The following is a 13,935-nucleotide window of genomic DNA, read 5'->3' as shown; positions in this document are numbered from 1 at the left end:
CTAGTCCTTAGCAAGGAGTGTCCTCTTCCCCTAACGTTTGACCTCAGCTTATCCAGTGTCCTCTGTACTACCTGTAATCTCTTCCTTTGTGGCCTGGCCAGGCCACCCTGCCAGGGTACAAATGAACAACATTAGGAGGCCTGAGCCTTATGTCAGAAGTAGTCCCTACTCCGCATATTGTGGGACCTACAAGGAGAGTGTGCTGCCAATCTACCTCATTTGAGCAGGAGGTCTAGGTCCATGTCCCACATGGACCTTGGTCAGCTCATCAGTCTCAGTATTGTAATGTGGTTAACCTGAATTAAGTGGCTAACATCCACTTATGAGTGAGAATATGCCATGTGTGTCTTGTCTGGGTCTGAGTTACCTTACTCAGGATGATTTTCTCTAGTTCCATCCATTTGCCTGCAAAATTCAAGATTTTCTTGGTTTTTTTTTTTTTTGTTTGTTTGTTTGTTTGTTTGTTTGGTTTTTTTTTATTGCTGAGTAGTATTCCATAGTTTAAATGTACCACTGTTTCTTTATCCATTCTTCAACTGAGGGACATCTAGGTTGTTTCCAGATTCTTGCTATTACGAATAAGGCTGTTATGAACATGGTTGAGCATATGTCCTTGTTTTGTGGTGGAGCATCTTCTAGGTATATTCCAAGGAGTGGAATAGCTGGGTCTTGAGGTAGAACTATTCCCAGTTTTCTGAGAAAGTGCCAGATTGATTTCCAAAATGGTTGTACAAGTTCGCACTCCCACCAGCAATGAAGTAGTGTTTCTCTTTCTCCACATCCTTGCCAGTATGTGCTGTCACTTGAATTTTTTATTTTAGCCATTCTGATGGTTGTAAGGTAGAATCTCAGAGTTGTTTTAATTTGTATTTCACTGATAAACAAGGACATTGAACATTTCTTTAAGTGTTTCTCAGCCATTTGATATTCCTCTGTTGAGAATTCTGTTTAATTCTGAGCCTCAATTCTCAATTGGGTTATTTGGTTTTGTTGTGTTTAATTTCTTGAGTTCTTTATATATTTTGGATATTAGACCTTTGTCAGAAGTAGGATTGGTGTATATCTTCTCCCAGTCCATAGGATGTCAATTTGTTCAGTTGACTGTTTCCTTTGCCTTTTACAGAAGCTTTTCAGTTTCATGAGGTCCCATTTATTAATTGCTGATCTTAGAGCCTGAGCTGTTGGTGTTCTGTTCAGGAAATTGTCTCCTGTGCCAATGAGTTCAAGGTTCTTCCCCATGTTTACTTCTAACATATTTAGAGTGTCCAATTTTAAGTTGAGATCTTTAATCCATTTGGACTTTAGTTTTGTGCATGGTGATAAATATGAGTCTGTGCATTTTTCTATACATAGCCATCCAGTTAGACCAACACCATTTGTTGAAGATGCTATCTTTTCTCTATTGTATGGATTTGGCTTCTTCATCAAAAATCAAATGCCCATAGATGTTTGGCTTTATTTCAGGGTCTTCTATTCAATTCCACTAGTCAATCAGTATATTACCATACCAGTACCATGCTGTTTTTATTACTGTTGGTCTTGAGATCTGGGATGGAGATTCCTCTAGAAGATCTTTTATTGTTCAGGATTGTTTTAGCTATTCTGGGTTTTTTGTTTTTCCATATGAAGTTGAAAAGTGGTCTTTCAAGGTCGGTAAAGAATTGTCTTGGAATTTTGATGGGAATTGCATTAAATCTATAGATTGCTTTTGGTAAGATAGACATTTTTACTATCTTGTTTCTCCCGATCCATGAACATGGGACGACTTTCCATCTCCTGATATCTTCTTCTGTTTATTTCTTTAGAGACTTGAGATTTTTTTCATATAAGTCTTTCACTAGTTTGGTTAGAGTTACACAAAGATACTTTACACCCTTTGTGGCGATCATGAGGGTATAGATTCCATAATTTCTCTCTCAGCCTGTTTGTCATTTGTATAGAGCAGGGCTACTGATTTTTTTTTTTTTTTTTTTTTTTTTTTTTTGAGTTGACTTTGTATCCAGCAACTTTACTGAAGGTGTTTATCAGCTTCAGAAGTCTCTTGGTGGAATTTTTATGGTCACTTATGTATACTATTATGTTATCTGCAAATAATGATAGTTTGACTTCTTCCTTTCCTATTTTTATCCCCTTGATCTCTTTTGGTTGTCTTATTCCTCTAGCTAGAACTTCAAGTACTGTGTTGAAGAGATATGGAGTGGACCGCCTTGCCTTTTCCCTGATTTCAATGGAATAGAGTTAAGTTTCTCTCTATTTAGTTTGATGTTTGCTATAGGCTTACTGTATATTGCTTTTATTGTATTGAGGTATATGCCTTGTATTTCTACTATCTCCAAGACTTAAACATGAATGGGTGTTGGATTTTGTCGAATGCTTTTTTAGCATCTAAGGAGATGATCATGTGTTTCTTTCTTCAGTTTACTTATATGATGGAGTACGTTGATATATTTCTGTATATTGAACCATCCCTGCATACCTGGTATGAAGCCTACTGGTCATGGTGAATAATATTTTGATGTATTCTTAGAATCGGTTTGGAAGTATTTTCTTGAGTATTTTTGCGTCAATGTTCATAAGAGAAATTGGTCTGAAACTATCTTTCTTTGTAGGGTCTTTCTGTGTTCTTTTTTAAAATCATAGATTAATTTAACTTGTTCTTGAATATCACAATCATGCAATATATACTCTGTGGCTTACTCTCTCATTCAGAATAACTTTTTAAAAGTGACCTATGTTGTTGTTTGTTTCAGTATTTCATCCTTTCACACTGCTAAAAGTTATATATTCTGTGGATATATCATACCTTGTTTACACATTTTTCTCTTGATGTTATTATCACTTTGGGTCCATTAATATGATGAAAAATGACATTTAAAAATATGGATCATAGGGTAATTGTATCATTTCTAAAGAAGCTGACCTATAATTTTGGAAGTTTATCAATTTAGAGAGAGCATACCATCAGTGCCCAGCACTATGACTCTTTTAACTATTATGGTGATCAACACTGGAACTCCTTATGCTGGTGATTGGAAACTGTGTTTCCCTATGATCCCTGAAGAAAACTCTGTAAGGCAAGGCATGTTAAGCTGTTACATCAGGAAAAATTGCCTTTGAAATTTGAGAATAACCATTTACTTCCCTTGACTATTTCTTCTTATCCCAACCACTCAATTAGTGTGCTATACTTGAGGCAGCAGTATTAGAAAATAATATGTGTTTAAAGGTCAATGATGGCTTAGTTTATGGAGATCAGTGACTTGATTTTTATGCTTTTATTTTCATTGTTACAGACGAAGCTACTATGGAGGAAACTGGGCAAGTTTCAGCTTTTCAGGGCTGTTGTCCTGGCTAAAGGAATACCAGGTAAAGTTTATATCTGATATTGCAAGTCACTATGTTATATCTTGTGTTAGGTAATGTCCATTCATTGAAGAAATATTTTCTTTTTTTGTCATATGAGAGAGTTACCTTATTTTCATTCATTTATTTGATAAAAATATGCACACTTTTAAGCTGTTATATAAAAGATATCCTCATAATCATTCACAGAAAATTTCTTAGCCATCGTAAAATACCACTTATTAGGTGTTCTTTTTAACAAAAGCAATGAATATCAATATTCTCTGGTTTATATGTTTATTTCTGTCACATGTCAGAAACTCTTAAAAGAAAAAAATTTAAGTTCAGGAGTTGTTTTTCTAAAAGTAGCTTTTTATTCCTGTAGCTATTGAATACCCACCATAAAGAAGGGGTTCTAGAGGTAATTGGTAGTGTGCTGTGGAGATTTAGTCATGCTTTGTAATTTAACACCTTTATAAGGTACATTTTATGTAAATTGGTATATGTGGCTTGAAATGAAAATTTGCTGAGAATATCTTACATTCAAATTAGCTGAGAAGCTTGGGGAAAAAGAATGATAATATTCCAGGAAACTGTATTAAGTTACCTAAGAATTATTACATACTTAACAGTATTCATTTACTCTACTAAGCATGATAGGTACTTTCATTGATTTAATGGAGTATGTAAATAGTGGCTCTCTTGAAGACACAAATATGTATGATAAAGATGCAGTGATGTTATATTTAAATGCCATTGCATAAAATGGGTGTGGTCTACTGGATAACATTTAGAGTGAGAGACTTTAAAATGCTTAGCCCTAAATGGGATATCTTTATCATATCATACCTCTCCTATCAGAGCTCAGGGATCTATGCAGAAGAGGGGACGGAAAGTTTGTAAGAGACAAGGATGGTGGATAACTTCAAGGAAATAGCGTCTTCCAGACAGAACAAGGCCTCATAGACAGCTATCTACCAAAATTGGCTTTTGGTAGATTTTATACCTTGTTTTCCTCTGCTTCTGAAGCAGGCACACTACTGGACTCAGTTCAGATACTCTGAAGTTATTGATTTTTTTTGATAAAAATAAAAACATTAATTGAAGATAAGATAGAATTTTTCTTCAGAAATTTTAGATCATAGCTTGCTATTTAGTTAAAATTCCTTTTCTGTGTTTTGTTTAGGAAAACAGTGACGTTGTGATTGAAAATTCAATGTGGCAAGAACAGATACTTGAAAACGAGGAAGCTATTCTTCTTAGTAGCAAGGACAGAACAATTCAACATGTAGAAGTATTTTGTTATGCCAGGTATGAAAATTATTTACATAGCATTAAATAAGACCTTTCCCATCTCACCCTCCTTCAGAATAAGGATGCTACTACAGTAAAGTTGATACATTGGCTTTCCCTCCTTTTTAACTGTAACTTTCAGTGTTCTCTAGTTTTCAGAATAATAACATCTAACATTAATACCATGCATTTCATTTTATCTTTGTAACAATCCTGTGTGACATTAGTCTGCTGAATAGTGTGTTATCTTCACACAAGCTATGGCCATCTACAAAGGTGTAGCTTTCATTGAGAAAATGCTTCTAGGCCTGTAGGCAAGTCTGTGGGGCCAGTTTGTTAATTAAAGATTGATAGAGGAGGAAGCAGTGCCACCAGTGGGCAGGTAGTCCTTGGTGGTATAAGAAAGTAGACTGACAGCTCAAGAGATGGCTCACATGATCAGAGCACTTGCTACTCTTTCAGAGGATCCAGATTTTGTTCCTAGCACCAACATGGTGGTTCACAACCATTCATAACTCCAGTTCCGGGAGCTCTTATTCCCTGGTCTTACTATCTTTGGACACCAAGTATGCATGTTGTATACATATGTACATATAGGCAGAACACTGATATACATAAAATAATTTTTAAGAAAAATACAAATGTAGACAAAGGGAAATCTATGTTTCTTTTGTTTTGTTTTTGCTTTTCCTTCCTTCCTTTTTTCTTTCTTTCTTTCTTTTTTTTTGGTCCCAAGAAAGGATTTCCTGTGTAGTCTTTGCTGTCCTGGACTTGCTTTGTAGATCAGGGTACCCTCAAACTCACACAGATCCTCCTGCCTCTACATCCCAAAGTACTGGGATTACAGGTATGTGCCACTGCACCCAGCTGACTAAAGACAATTTTTATGCACTGCTATATAAGTGTGGCCTAACCCCTATAATAGAATTCAGTGTGATGCTTCTCAAATTAACTAACAATAGATCTTCTATTTTTAAATTAGGTTTGTCTTCTTGATGTTTAGTGTTTAAATTTGTTGTGTATACTAGTCACCAATCCTCTGTCAGAACTAGAGCTGGCAAAGGTTTTCTTCTATGGGCTGCCTCTTCACTCGATTGACAGTTCCCTTTGATATACACAGGCTTCTTAGTTGTTTATGTTCCTATTATCTGTTGCAAGGGGCTGTTGTCTCTTACCCTATTTGGACATGAGGTAGATCAATGGGATCACTCCTTTTATTTTTATTTCTCTTGAATGTTTGACACTAGGTGGTGTTGTTGTTATAGTTTAGGCTAGCATTGAGCTCCTGTCTGTCCTCATGCCTCATCCTTCTATAGTGCTGAGATTACAGGTGTGCACCCCTCTGCATGTTTATGCAATGCTAGGATTCAAATGTACTGCTTTGTGTAAGCTATGCAAGCGCTCTACCAATTGATATTAGTGGGAATTTCACTGATGGCTACTTTCGTATGTCATTTCCTGTACTTTTTTGGCATTTGTGTGTGTTTTTGGTGAGCTTTCTGATGATTGATACCTTTTACATCTTTTTTTGAAAAAGTATAGTTGTTTTTTTTAATTGAAAAATAAAATCATTTGTATTACATCTCAATTGCTATCCCATCCTGTGCATCCTCCCATTCCTCCCTCCCTCCCGCTTTCACCCCATTCCCCTTCCCTATGACTGTGACTGATGGGGACGTCCTCCCCTTGAATATGATGTTAGGGTATCAAGTTTCTTCTTGGTAGTCTGCTATCCTTCCTCCGAGTGCCAACGGGCCTTCCCATCAAGGAAAATTGAATTGATTTTTTTTCTTATTGGTTGTACAATTTATTTGTTTTTTGTTAACTGTGCAGCTTAAGAATACTTTCCTCTGATCTGTAACTTGTCTTTTCATCCTCTTTAAACAAGATATTTTATAGAGCAGGCTTTGTAAATTTTTTTTCATCTTTTTTTTTATTAATTTATTCATATTACATCTCGATTGTTAGCCCTTCCCCTGTTTCCTCCCATTCTTCCCTCCCTCCCATTTCTCCCCTTCTCCCCTCCCCTATGTCTGTGACCGAGGGAGACCTCCTCCCCCTATATATGCTCTCAGAATATCAAGTCTCTTCTTGGTAACTAGCTATCCTTCCTCTGAGTGCCACCAGGTCTCCCCATCTGGGGGACATGGTCAGAAAAGGGGCACCAGAGTTCGGGTGAGAGTCAGATCTCACTCTCCACTCAACGGTGGAGAGTGTCATGTTCGTGGGCTAGGTTTTGGTAGGGGTTCGAACCTTACTGCCCATATTCTCCTTGGCTGGTGCCTTAGTTTGAGGAGGACCCCAGGATCCAGATCTGCCTGTCATAAAGTTCTTCTTGTAGGTTTCCAGGACCCTGTGAGTCCTACTATTTCCTCTTTCTTCCATGCTACTCTTGCCTAAAGTCTCAATCGGATATCCTCTCCTCTGACCCACTTTCTTGGTAAGTAAAGATTTTCATGGCACGTATCCCTTGGACTAGTGTTTTGATATAAGTGAGTATATACCGTTTGTCTCTTTTTGCTTCTGGGTGAACTCACTCATGATAATTTCTAGATCAATCCATTTGTCCACAAATTTTTAATAGCTGAGTAGTATTCCATCGTGTAAATATACCACAGTTTCTTAGTCCATTCTTCTACTGAGGGACACTTAGGCTGTTTCCATGTTCTGGCTTTTATGTATAGAGCAGCTATGAACATGGTTGAGCATATGTCCCTGTTGTGTGGTAGGGCATTTTCTGGGTATATTCCAAGGAGTGCGATAGCTGGGTCTTGAGGAAGCCATATTTCCATTTTTCTGAGAAAGCGCCAGATAGCTTTCCAAAGTGGTTGTACTAGTTTGCATTCCCACCAGCAATGAAGGAGTGTTCCTCTCTCTCCACATCCTCACCAACATGTGGTGTCATTTGAGTTTTTGATCTTAGCCATTCTGATGGGTGTAAGATGGAATCTCAGTGTTGTTTTGATTTGCATTTCTCTGATGACTAACGAGGACGAGCACTTCTTTAAGTGTTTCTCAGCCATTTGATATTCCTCTGTTGAGAATTCTCTGTTAAGTTCCAAGCCCCATTTCGCAACTGGGTTGTTTGGTTTTGTGGTGTTTAATTTCTTGAGTTCTTTATATATTTTGAATATTAAACCTTTGTCAGATGAAGGGTTGGTGAAGATCTTTTCCCATTCTGAAGGCTGTCGCTTTGTTCTCTTGACAGTGTCTCCTGCCTTACAGAAGCTTCTCAGCCTCATGAGGTCCCATTTATTAATTGTCAACATTAAGGCCTGGGCTGTTGGTGTACTGTTCAGGAAGTTGTTTCCTGTGCCTATGTGTCCCAGGCTCTTCCCCACTTTTTCCTCTAACTGAATTAATGTCTCTGGTTTTAAGTTGAGGTCTTTAATCCACTTAGACTTGAGTTTTGTGCATGGTGACAAATAAGGGTCTAATTGTATTTTTCTACATGTAGACATCCAGTTAGACCAGCACCATTTGTTGAAGATGCTATCCTTTTTCCATTGAATAGATTTGGCTTCTTTGTCAAAAATCAAGTGAGCAAATGTGTGTGGATTCATCTCTGGGTCTTCGATTAGATTCCATTGATCCACCAGTCTATTGCTTTGCCAGTACCATGCTGTTTTAATTACTGTTGCTCTGTAGTACAGCTTGAGATCAGGTATGGAGATTCCTCCAGAGGATCTTTTGTTGTATAGGATTGTTTTTGCTATTCTGGGTTTTCTATTTCTCCATATGAATTTGAGAATTGATCTTTCAATATCTTCAAAGTATTTTGTAGGTATTTTGATAGGGATTGCGTTGAATCTGTAAATTGCTTTTGGTAAGATGGCCATTTTTACTATGTTGATTCTCCCGATCCACGAACAAGGTAAATCCCTCCATCTTCTCATGTCATCTTCAATCTCTTTCTTTAGAGGTCTGAAGTTTTTTTTCGAGTAAGTCCTTCACTTGCTTGGTTAGAGTTACTCCTAGATATTTTATATTGTTTGTGGCTATCGTGAAGGGAATAGTTTTCCTAATTTCTTCCTCTGCCTGTTTGTCATTTGTATACAGAAAAGCTACTGACTTTTTTGAGTTTATTTTGTATCCTGCCAATTTGCTGAAGGTGTTTATCAGCTGTAGGAGTTCTCTGGTGGAATTTTGTGGGTCACTTATATACACTATCATATCATCTGCAAATAGGGATAATTTGACTTCTTCCTTTCCCATTTGGACCTCCTTGATCTCCTTTTTCTGTCTTATTGCTGTGGCTAGAACTTCAAGAACTATATTGAAGAGATAAGGGGACAAGGGGCAGCCTTGTCTGGTTCCCGATTTTAGAGGAATTTCCTTGAGTATCTCTCCATTTAATTTAATGTTCGCTGTTGGTTTGCTGTATATGGCCTTTATTATGTTTAGATAAGTGCCTTGTATTCCCGAGCTCTCCAAAACTTTGAACATAAATGGGTGCTGGATTTTGTCAAATGCTTTTTCTGCATCTAAAGAGATGAACATGTGGTTTTTCTCTTTCAGTTTGTTTATATGGTGGATTACATTGATGGATTCCCATATGTTAAACCATCCCTGCATGCCTGGAATGAAGCCTACGTGGTCATGGTGAATGATGTCTTTGATATGCTGTTGTATTCGCTTTGCGAGAATTTTGTTGAGCATTTTTGCATCAATGTTCATAAGAGAAATTGGTCTGAAATTCTCTTTTTTTGTTGGATCTTTGTGAGGTTTAGGTATCAATGTGACTGTGGCCTCATAGATGGAATTTGGTAGTATTCCGTCCATTTCTATCTTTTGGAATAGCTTAAATAGTATTGGTATTAGCTCCTCTTTGAAGGTCTGGTAGAATTCTGCACTGAAACCATCTGGCCCTGGGCTTTTTTTGGTTGGGAGACTATCAATGGTTGCTTCTATTTCTATAGGTGAAATAGGGCTATTTAATTTGTTTATCTGGACTTGGTTCAATTTTAGCAAATAGAATCGGGCGAGAAATTTGTCTATTTCGTTAAATTTTCTAATTTTGTGGCATAAATGCCTTTAAAGTAGGTTCTTACGATTCTTTGTATTTCTTCAGTGTCTGTTGTTATGTCTCCCTTTTCATTTCTGATTTTGTTAATTTGGATAGTGTTTCTCTGTCTTTTAGTTAGATTGGCTAACGGTTTGTCTATCTTGTTAATTTTTTCAAAGAACCAACTCTTGGTTTTGTTGATTCTTTGGATTGTTCTCTTTGTTTCTAATTTATTGATTTCAGGCCTGAGTTTGATTATTTCTAGGCGTCTACTCCTCTTGGGTGTTTCTGCTTCTTTTTTTCTAGAGCTTCCAGATGTGTTGTTAGGTTGTTTATGTGGGATGATTCCTTTTTCTTTTTGAAGGCGCTTAGTGCTATGAATTTTCCTCTTAGCACTGCTTTCAATGTGTCCCACAAATTTGGGTATGTTGTTCCATAATTTTCATTGAATTTCAGGAAGTCTTTTATTTCTTCCCTTATTTCTTCCGTGACCCATGTGTCATTAAGTAGAAAGTTGTTTAGTTTCCACGTGTTAGTATGCTTTTTGTTATTTCTGTTGTTGTTGAAGTCCAGCCTTAGACCATGGTGATCTGATAAGATACAAGGTATTATTTCAATCTTCTTGTATCTATTGAGGTTTGCTTCATGACCAACTATGTGATCAATTTTAGAGAACGTTCCATGGGGTGCTGAGAAAAAGGTATAATCCTTTGCATTTGGGTGGAAAGTTCTGCAGATATCTGTTAGATCCATTTGATTCATGACGTTGATTAATGAGGTTATTTCCCGGCTTATTTTTTGATTCAAAGACCTATCCTTGAGTGAAAGAGGGGTGTTGATGTCTCCCACTATTATTGTGTGGGTATCAATGAGTGGGGCAAGCTTTGTTAATTAGTCTTATACAAATGTGGGAGCCCTTGTATTCTTAACATAGATGTTCAAAATTGTGATGTCTTCTTGGTTGACTTTACCTTTGACGAGTACGAAGTGACCATCCTCATCTCGTTTGATTAATTTTGGTTGAAAGTCTATTTTATTAGATGTTAGAATGGCTACCCCAGCTTGCTTCTTGTGACCATTTGCTTGGAATATTTTTCCCCAACCTTTTACTCTGAGGCAATGTCTGTCCTTGTGGTTGAGGTGTGTTTCTTTATACAGAAGAATGTTGGGTCATGTTTATGCATCCATTCCGTTAGTCTGTGTCTTTTTATTGGAGAGTTGAGACCATTGACGTTGAGAGATATTAATGACCAGTGATTGGTAAGTCCCTTCATTTTTGGTATTTGTAACAGTTGAGATTTTGTGGGGTTGTGATTTTGCAATGGTATATTTACATATTTCCTATGTAGTTTTGGTTGTAGTTTGACCAGTTGGGGTGGAGTTTTCCTTCTAATAGCTTCTGTAAAGCTGGATTTGTGGCTAGGTACTGTTTGAATTTGTTTTCGTCATGAAATAACTTGTCTTCTCCGTCAATGGTTATTGATAATTTTGCTGGATATAGTAGTCTTGCCTGGTATCTGTGTTCTCTTAGGGTTTGCATAACCTCTGTCCAGGCCCTTCTGGCTTTCATGGTCTCTGCTGAGAAATCAGGAGTAATTCTGATAGGTTTGCCTTCGTATGTTACTCGGCCTTTTTCTCTTGCCGCTTTCAATATTTTTTCCTTGTTCTGTATATTTTGTGTTGTTATTATTATGTGGCGGGAAGATTTTCTTTTCAGGTCTATTCTATTTGGTGTTCTGTAGGCCTCTTGTATGCTCATACGCATCTCTTTCTTCAAATTGGGAAAATTCTCCTCCATTATTTGATTAAAGATGTGCTCTGGGCTGTGGGGTCGGCTGTCCAGTTTCTCCTGTATCCCTATTATTCGCAAGTTTCGTCTCTTCGTGTGGTCTTTTAATTGTTGAATGTTCTGTGTCAGGAACTTTTCAGATTTAGCATTTCCCTGAATGGTTGTTTCCAGTTCTGCGATTGTATCTTCAAGTCCTGATATTCGTTCTTCCATTTCTTGCAATCTGTTAGATAAGGCCACCTCTGAGATGCTTGCTTTCCTCTTTGCAGCCTCTTGATCACGTTTTTCTTCTGTGTGTTCCTGCATCATAGCTTCCATTTTTATCTTCATGTCTTGGACTGTTGTAATGATTTCCATCATCTGGTTATTTATATTTTTCTGAAGTTCTTCAATTGCCTTTTTATATGTCTCTTTTAACTCTTTAGCCCTCTTATTTGCCTCCTCCTGCATTTGTTTACAGATTTTATTTGTTTCTTCCATTATCATCTTCTTTACTAAGGACTTGAGGTCATTTTCTTGCCTATCCATTGCTGTTAGGTTCTCTAGGTTGTTTTCATTGGGAATGTTGGAATCCGTAGATGTCAAACTGTTTTGGTTTTTGATAGGATTCTTACGCTGCCCTCTTGTCATTTTGATGGCTCTGGTGTTGGAAGGTATTTTGTAGTTACCTTCGCTGGTTGAGAGTGGTTAATTGATGACTGATTATAGGTTAGGTGCTCTTGCCTGTGGGGATCAGGGGGTATTTTTGTGGAACAGGTGGGTGATCCGGTTTCACTCCTGGTGGTTTTCGTCTACCCCCTGGGTTCCAGGCTGAGCCAGACAAAGTAGATATCTGTTTGGACTTTACTGCCGTAATTCAGATCAGTAGTCTTGGGACCTAGAATAAGGTTCACACACAAACCTTCTGGCTGAGTAGGTTGATCTAAGCTGCCTGTCCTTTCTGTGGATTTGCAGTCAAGGCCCCAGGTAGATCAGATCTTCTGGGGGTGTAACTGTCTTTTAGCTCTGCCTCTATACCCTGTAGCAGTGTCCAACCTCTCCCAGTACTATATGCCTAGAGGGACCAAGGTCGCTCTTGGTCAGCAGTTAGGCACTGCAAGCAAGACCCTCTTTTCGACTCCCAATAAAGTGAGAGTGTCTGCCTTGCTTGGCCAGGATCTCCACTGGACACTCTCATTCAGGGAGCAGGGAGCGCAGTGCCAGGGCCTTGTGGCTGGGCAGTTAGTAAGACTGGCTCTGCAGAGCTCTGGCGGCCACTCACGGATCCAAATCTTCCTGCCAGGGTATGTGGGCCCCCTCACACTCTGGGTCAGCAATTAGACACTGCAAACACGACCCATCCACTTCTCGTCTCCCGATAATGAGAGAGTGCCTGCCTTGCTTGGGCCAGGATCTCCAGCTGGGCTCTCACGTGCCGGGAGCGGGGAGCGGGGAGCAGAGCGTAGGACCAGTGCCTTGCGGCTGGGTAGGGACAAAAGGGTTGCAGAGCTCTGGTTGAAGCCCGCGTACCCAGGTCTTCCCACAGGGCAAATAAGTTCAGCTATAGCTCTGGGCAAGACCCACGTCTCCCGATGGGTCTGTGGAAGCCGCTCAAGCTGATTTCTCACTGCCGCTGTTTGTAGGCTCAGTCCGCTGTGATTGGTGTTAAGTTTGGCCCCAATGGCCATCGAGCTGTAGTCCCAGTATAACGATCTCTGTTGGGTCATGTCGCCTGTGTTTTTAGTCGGCCTAGGCGGGATGGCCATTGAGCTGTAGTCCCACTATAACTGTCTCTGTTGGGTCCCGCTGCCTGTGTTTTCAGTTGGCCTGGGCGGGTGACCTCTGCAGTTTGGGGTGGTGCGGAAGGAGGAATCCTAGGGCAGATTCACCCTCTTCGCTGAGATTGCTCTGGCTGGCGACTCTGGAAAAACCCCTCCCCAAACAGCGAGTCTGTGCTTTATATACAGGCTGCAGTTTGCATGTGGGTTCCATCTCAGAGTTTGGGGAGTGCGTTTAGCACCTCCGGGATGTTGCCTGACCCAGGGGTTAGGCCCCCTGTTTGGTCTGTGGCCTTTGGGGCCCCACTCACCTACAGTTCTCAAAGTCCAGCAATCTGTTGCTCCTCCTATGTCTCTGGTCTCCACGGAGTAGATCAGATATGTGGCTTAATGGTCGGCGCCATCTTGGAATCCCTTGGCTTTGTAAATTTTAATGAGATGCCATTTATTCATTTTTCCTTTGGTGTATTATGTTTTGGCATCGAGTCTGAGATAGCTTCACTTTGATGTACTTCTAGAAGACTTTGGCTCATTGAAAAGTATGTCCTATAGTTATATATTATACGTTTCCATCCATGATCCACCTTGAGTTATTTTTTGTTTATGGCATAAGGATTAGGTGGATATTCTCTCTACTCCCCAACCTAAGAATGCCATTCACATTAATATTAGACTCTAGGATAATGTGGAGATGTCTTTGTCCCAGTTTTATTGTCAGTGTTGCCTCTTGAATATTCTAATGTTTCTGA

At 39.0% G+C, this 13,935-nt stretch overlaps 1 protein-coding gene across 1 annotated transcript in view; it reads left to right on the top strand.

Annotated features, from left to right (window-relative positions):
• Chm (CHM Rab escort protein) overlaps nucleotides 1-13,935 on the top strand; it is a 159,960-nt gene that overhangs the window by 45,105 nt on the left and 100,920 nt on the right. The window contains exons 3-4 of the mRNA XM_051142168.1: nucleotides 3,294-3,366; nucleotides 4,529-4,653. Of these exons, the coding sequence (XP_050998125.1) occupies nucleotides 3,294-3,366; nucleotides 4,529-4,653 (198 nt within the window). The remainder of the gene's footprint in view (nucleotides 1-3,293; nucleotides 3,367-4,528; nucleotides 4,654-13,935) is intronic.

The sequence above is a fragment of the Acomys russatus genome, chromosome X (assembly GCF_903995435.1).
Source record: "Acomys russatus chromosome X, mAcoRus1.1, whole genome shotgun sequence".
Lineage (NCBI taxonomy): Eukaryota > Metazoa > Chordata > Mammalia > Rodentia > Muridae > Acomys > Acomys russatus.
This window is presented reverse-complemented; position numbering and strand designations above follow the sequence as displayed.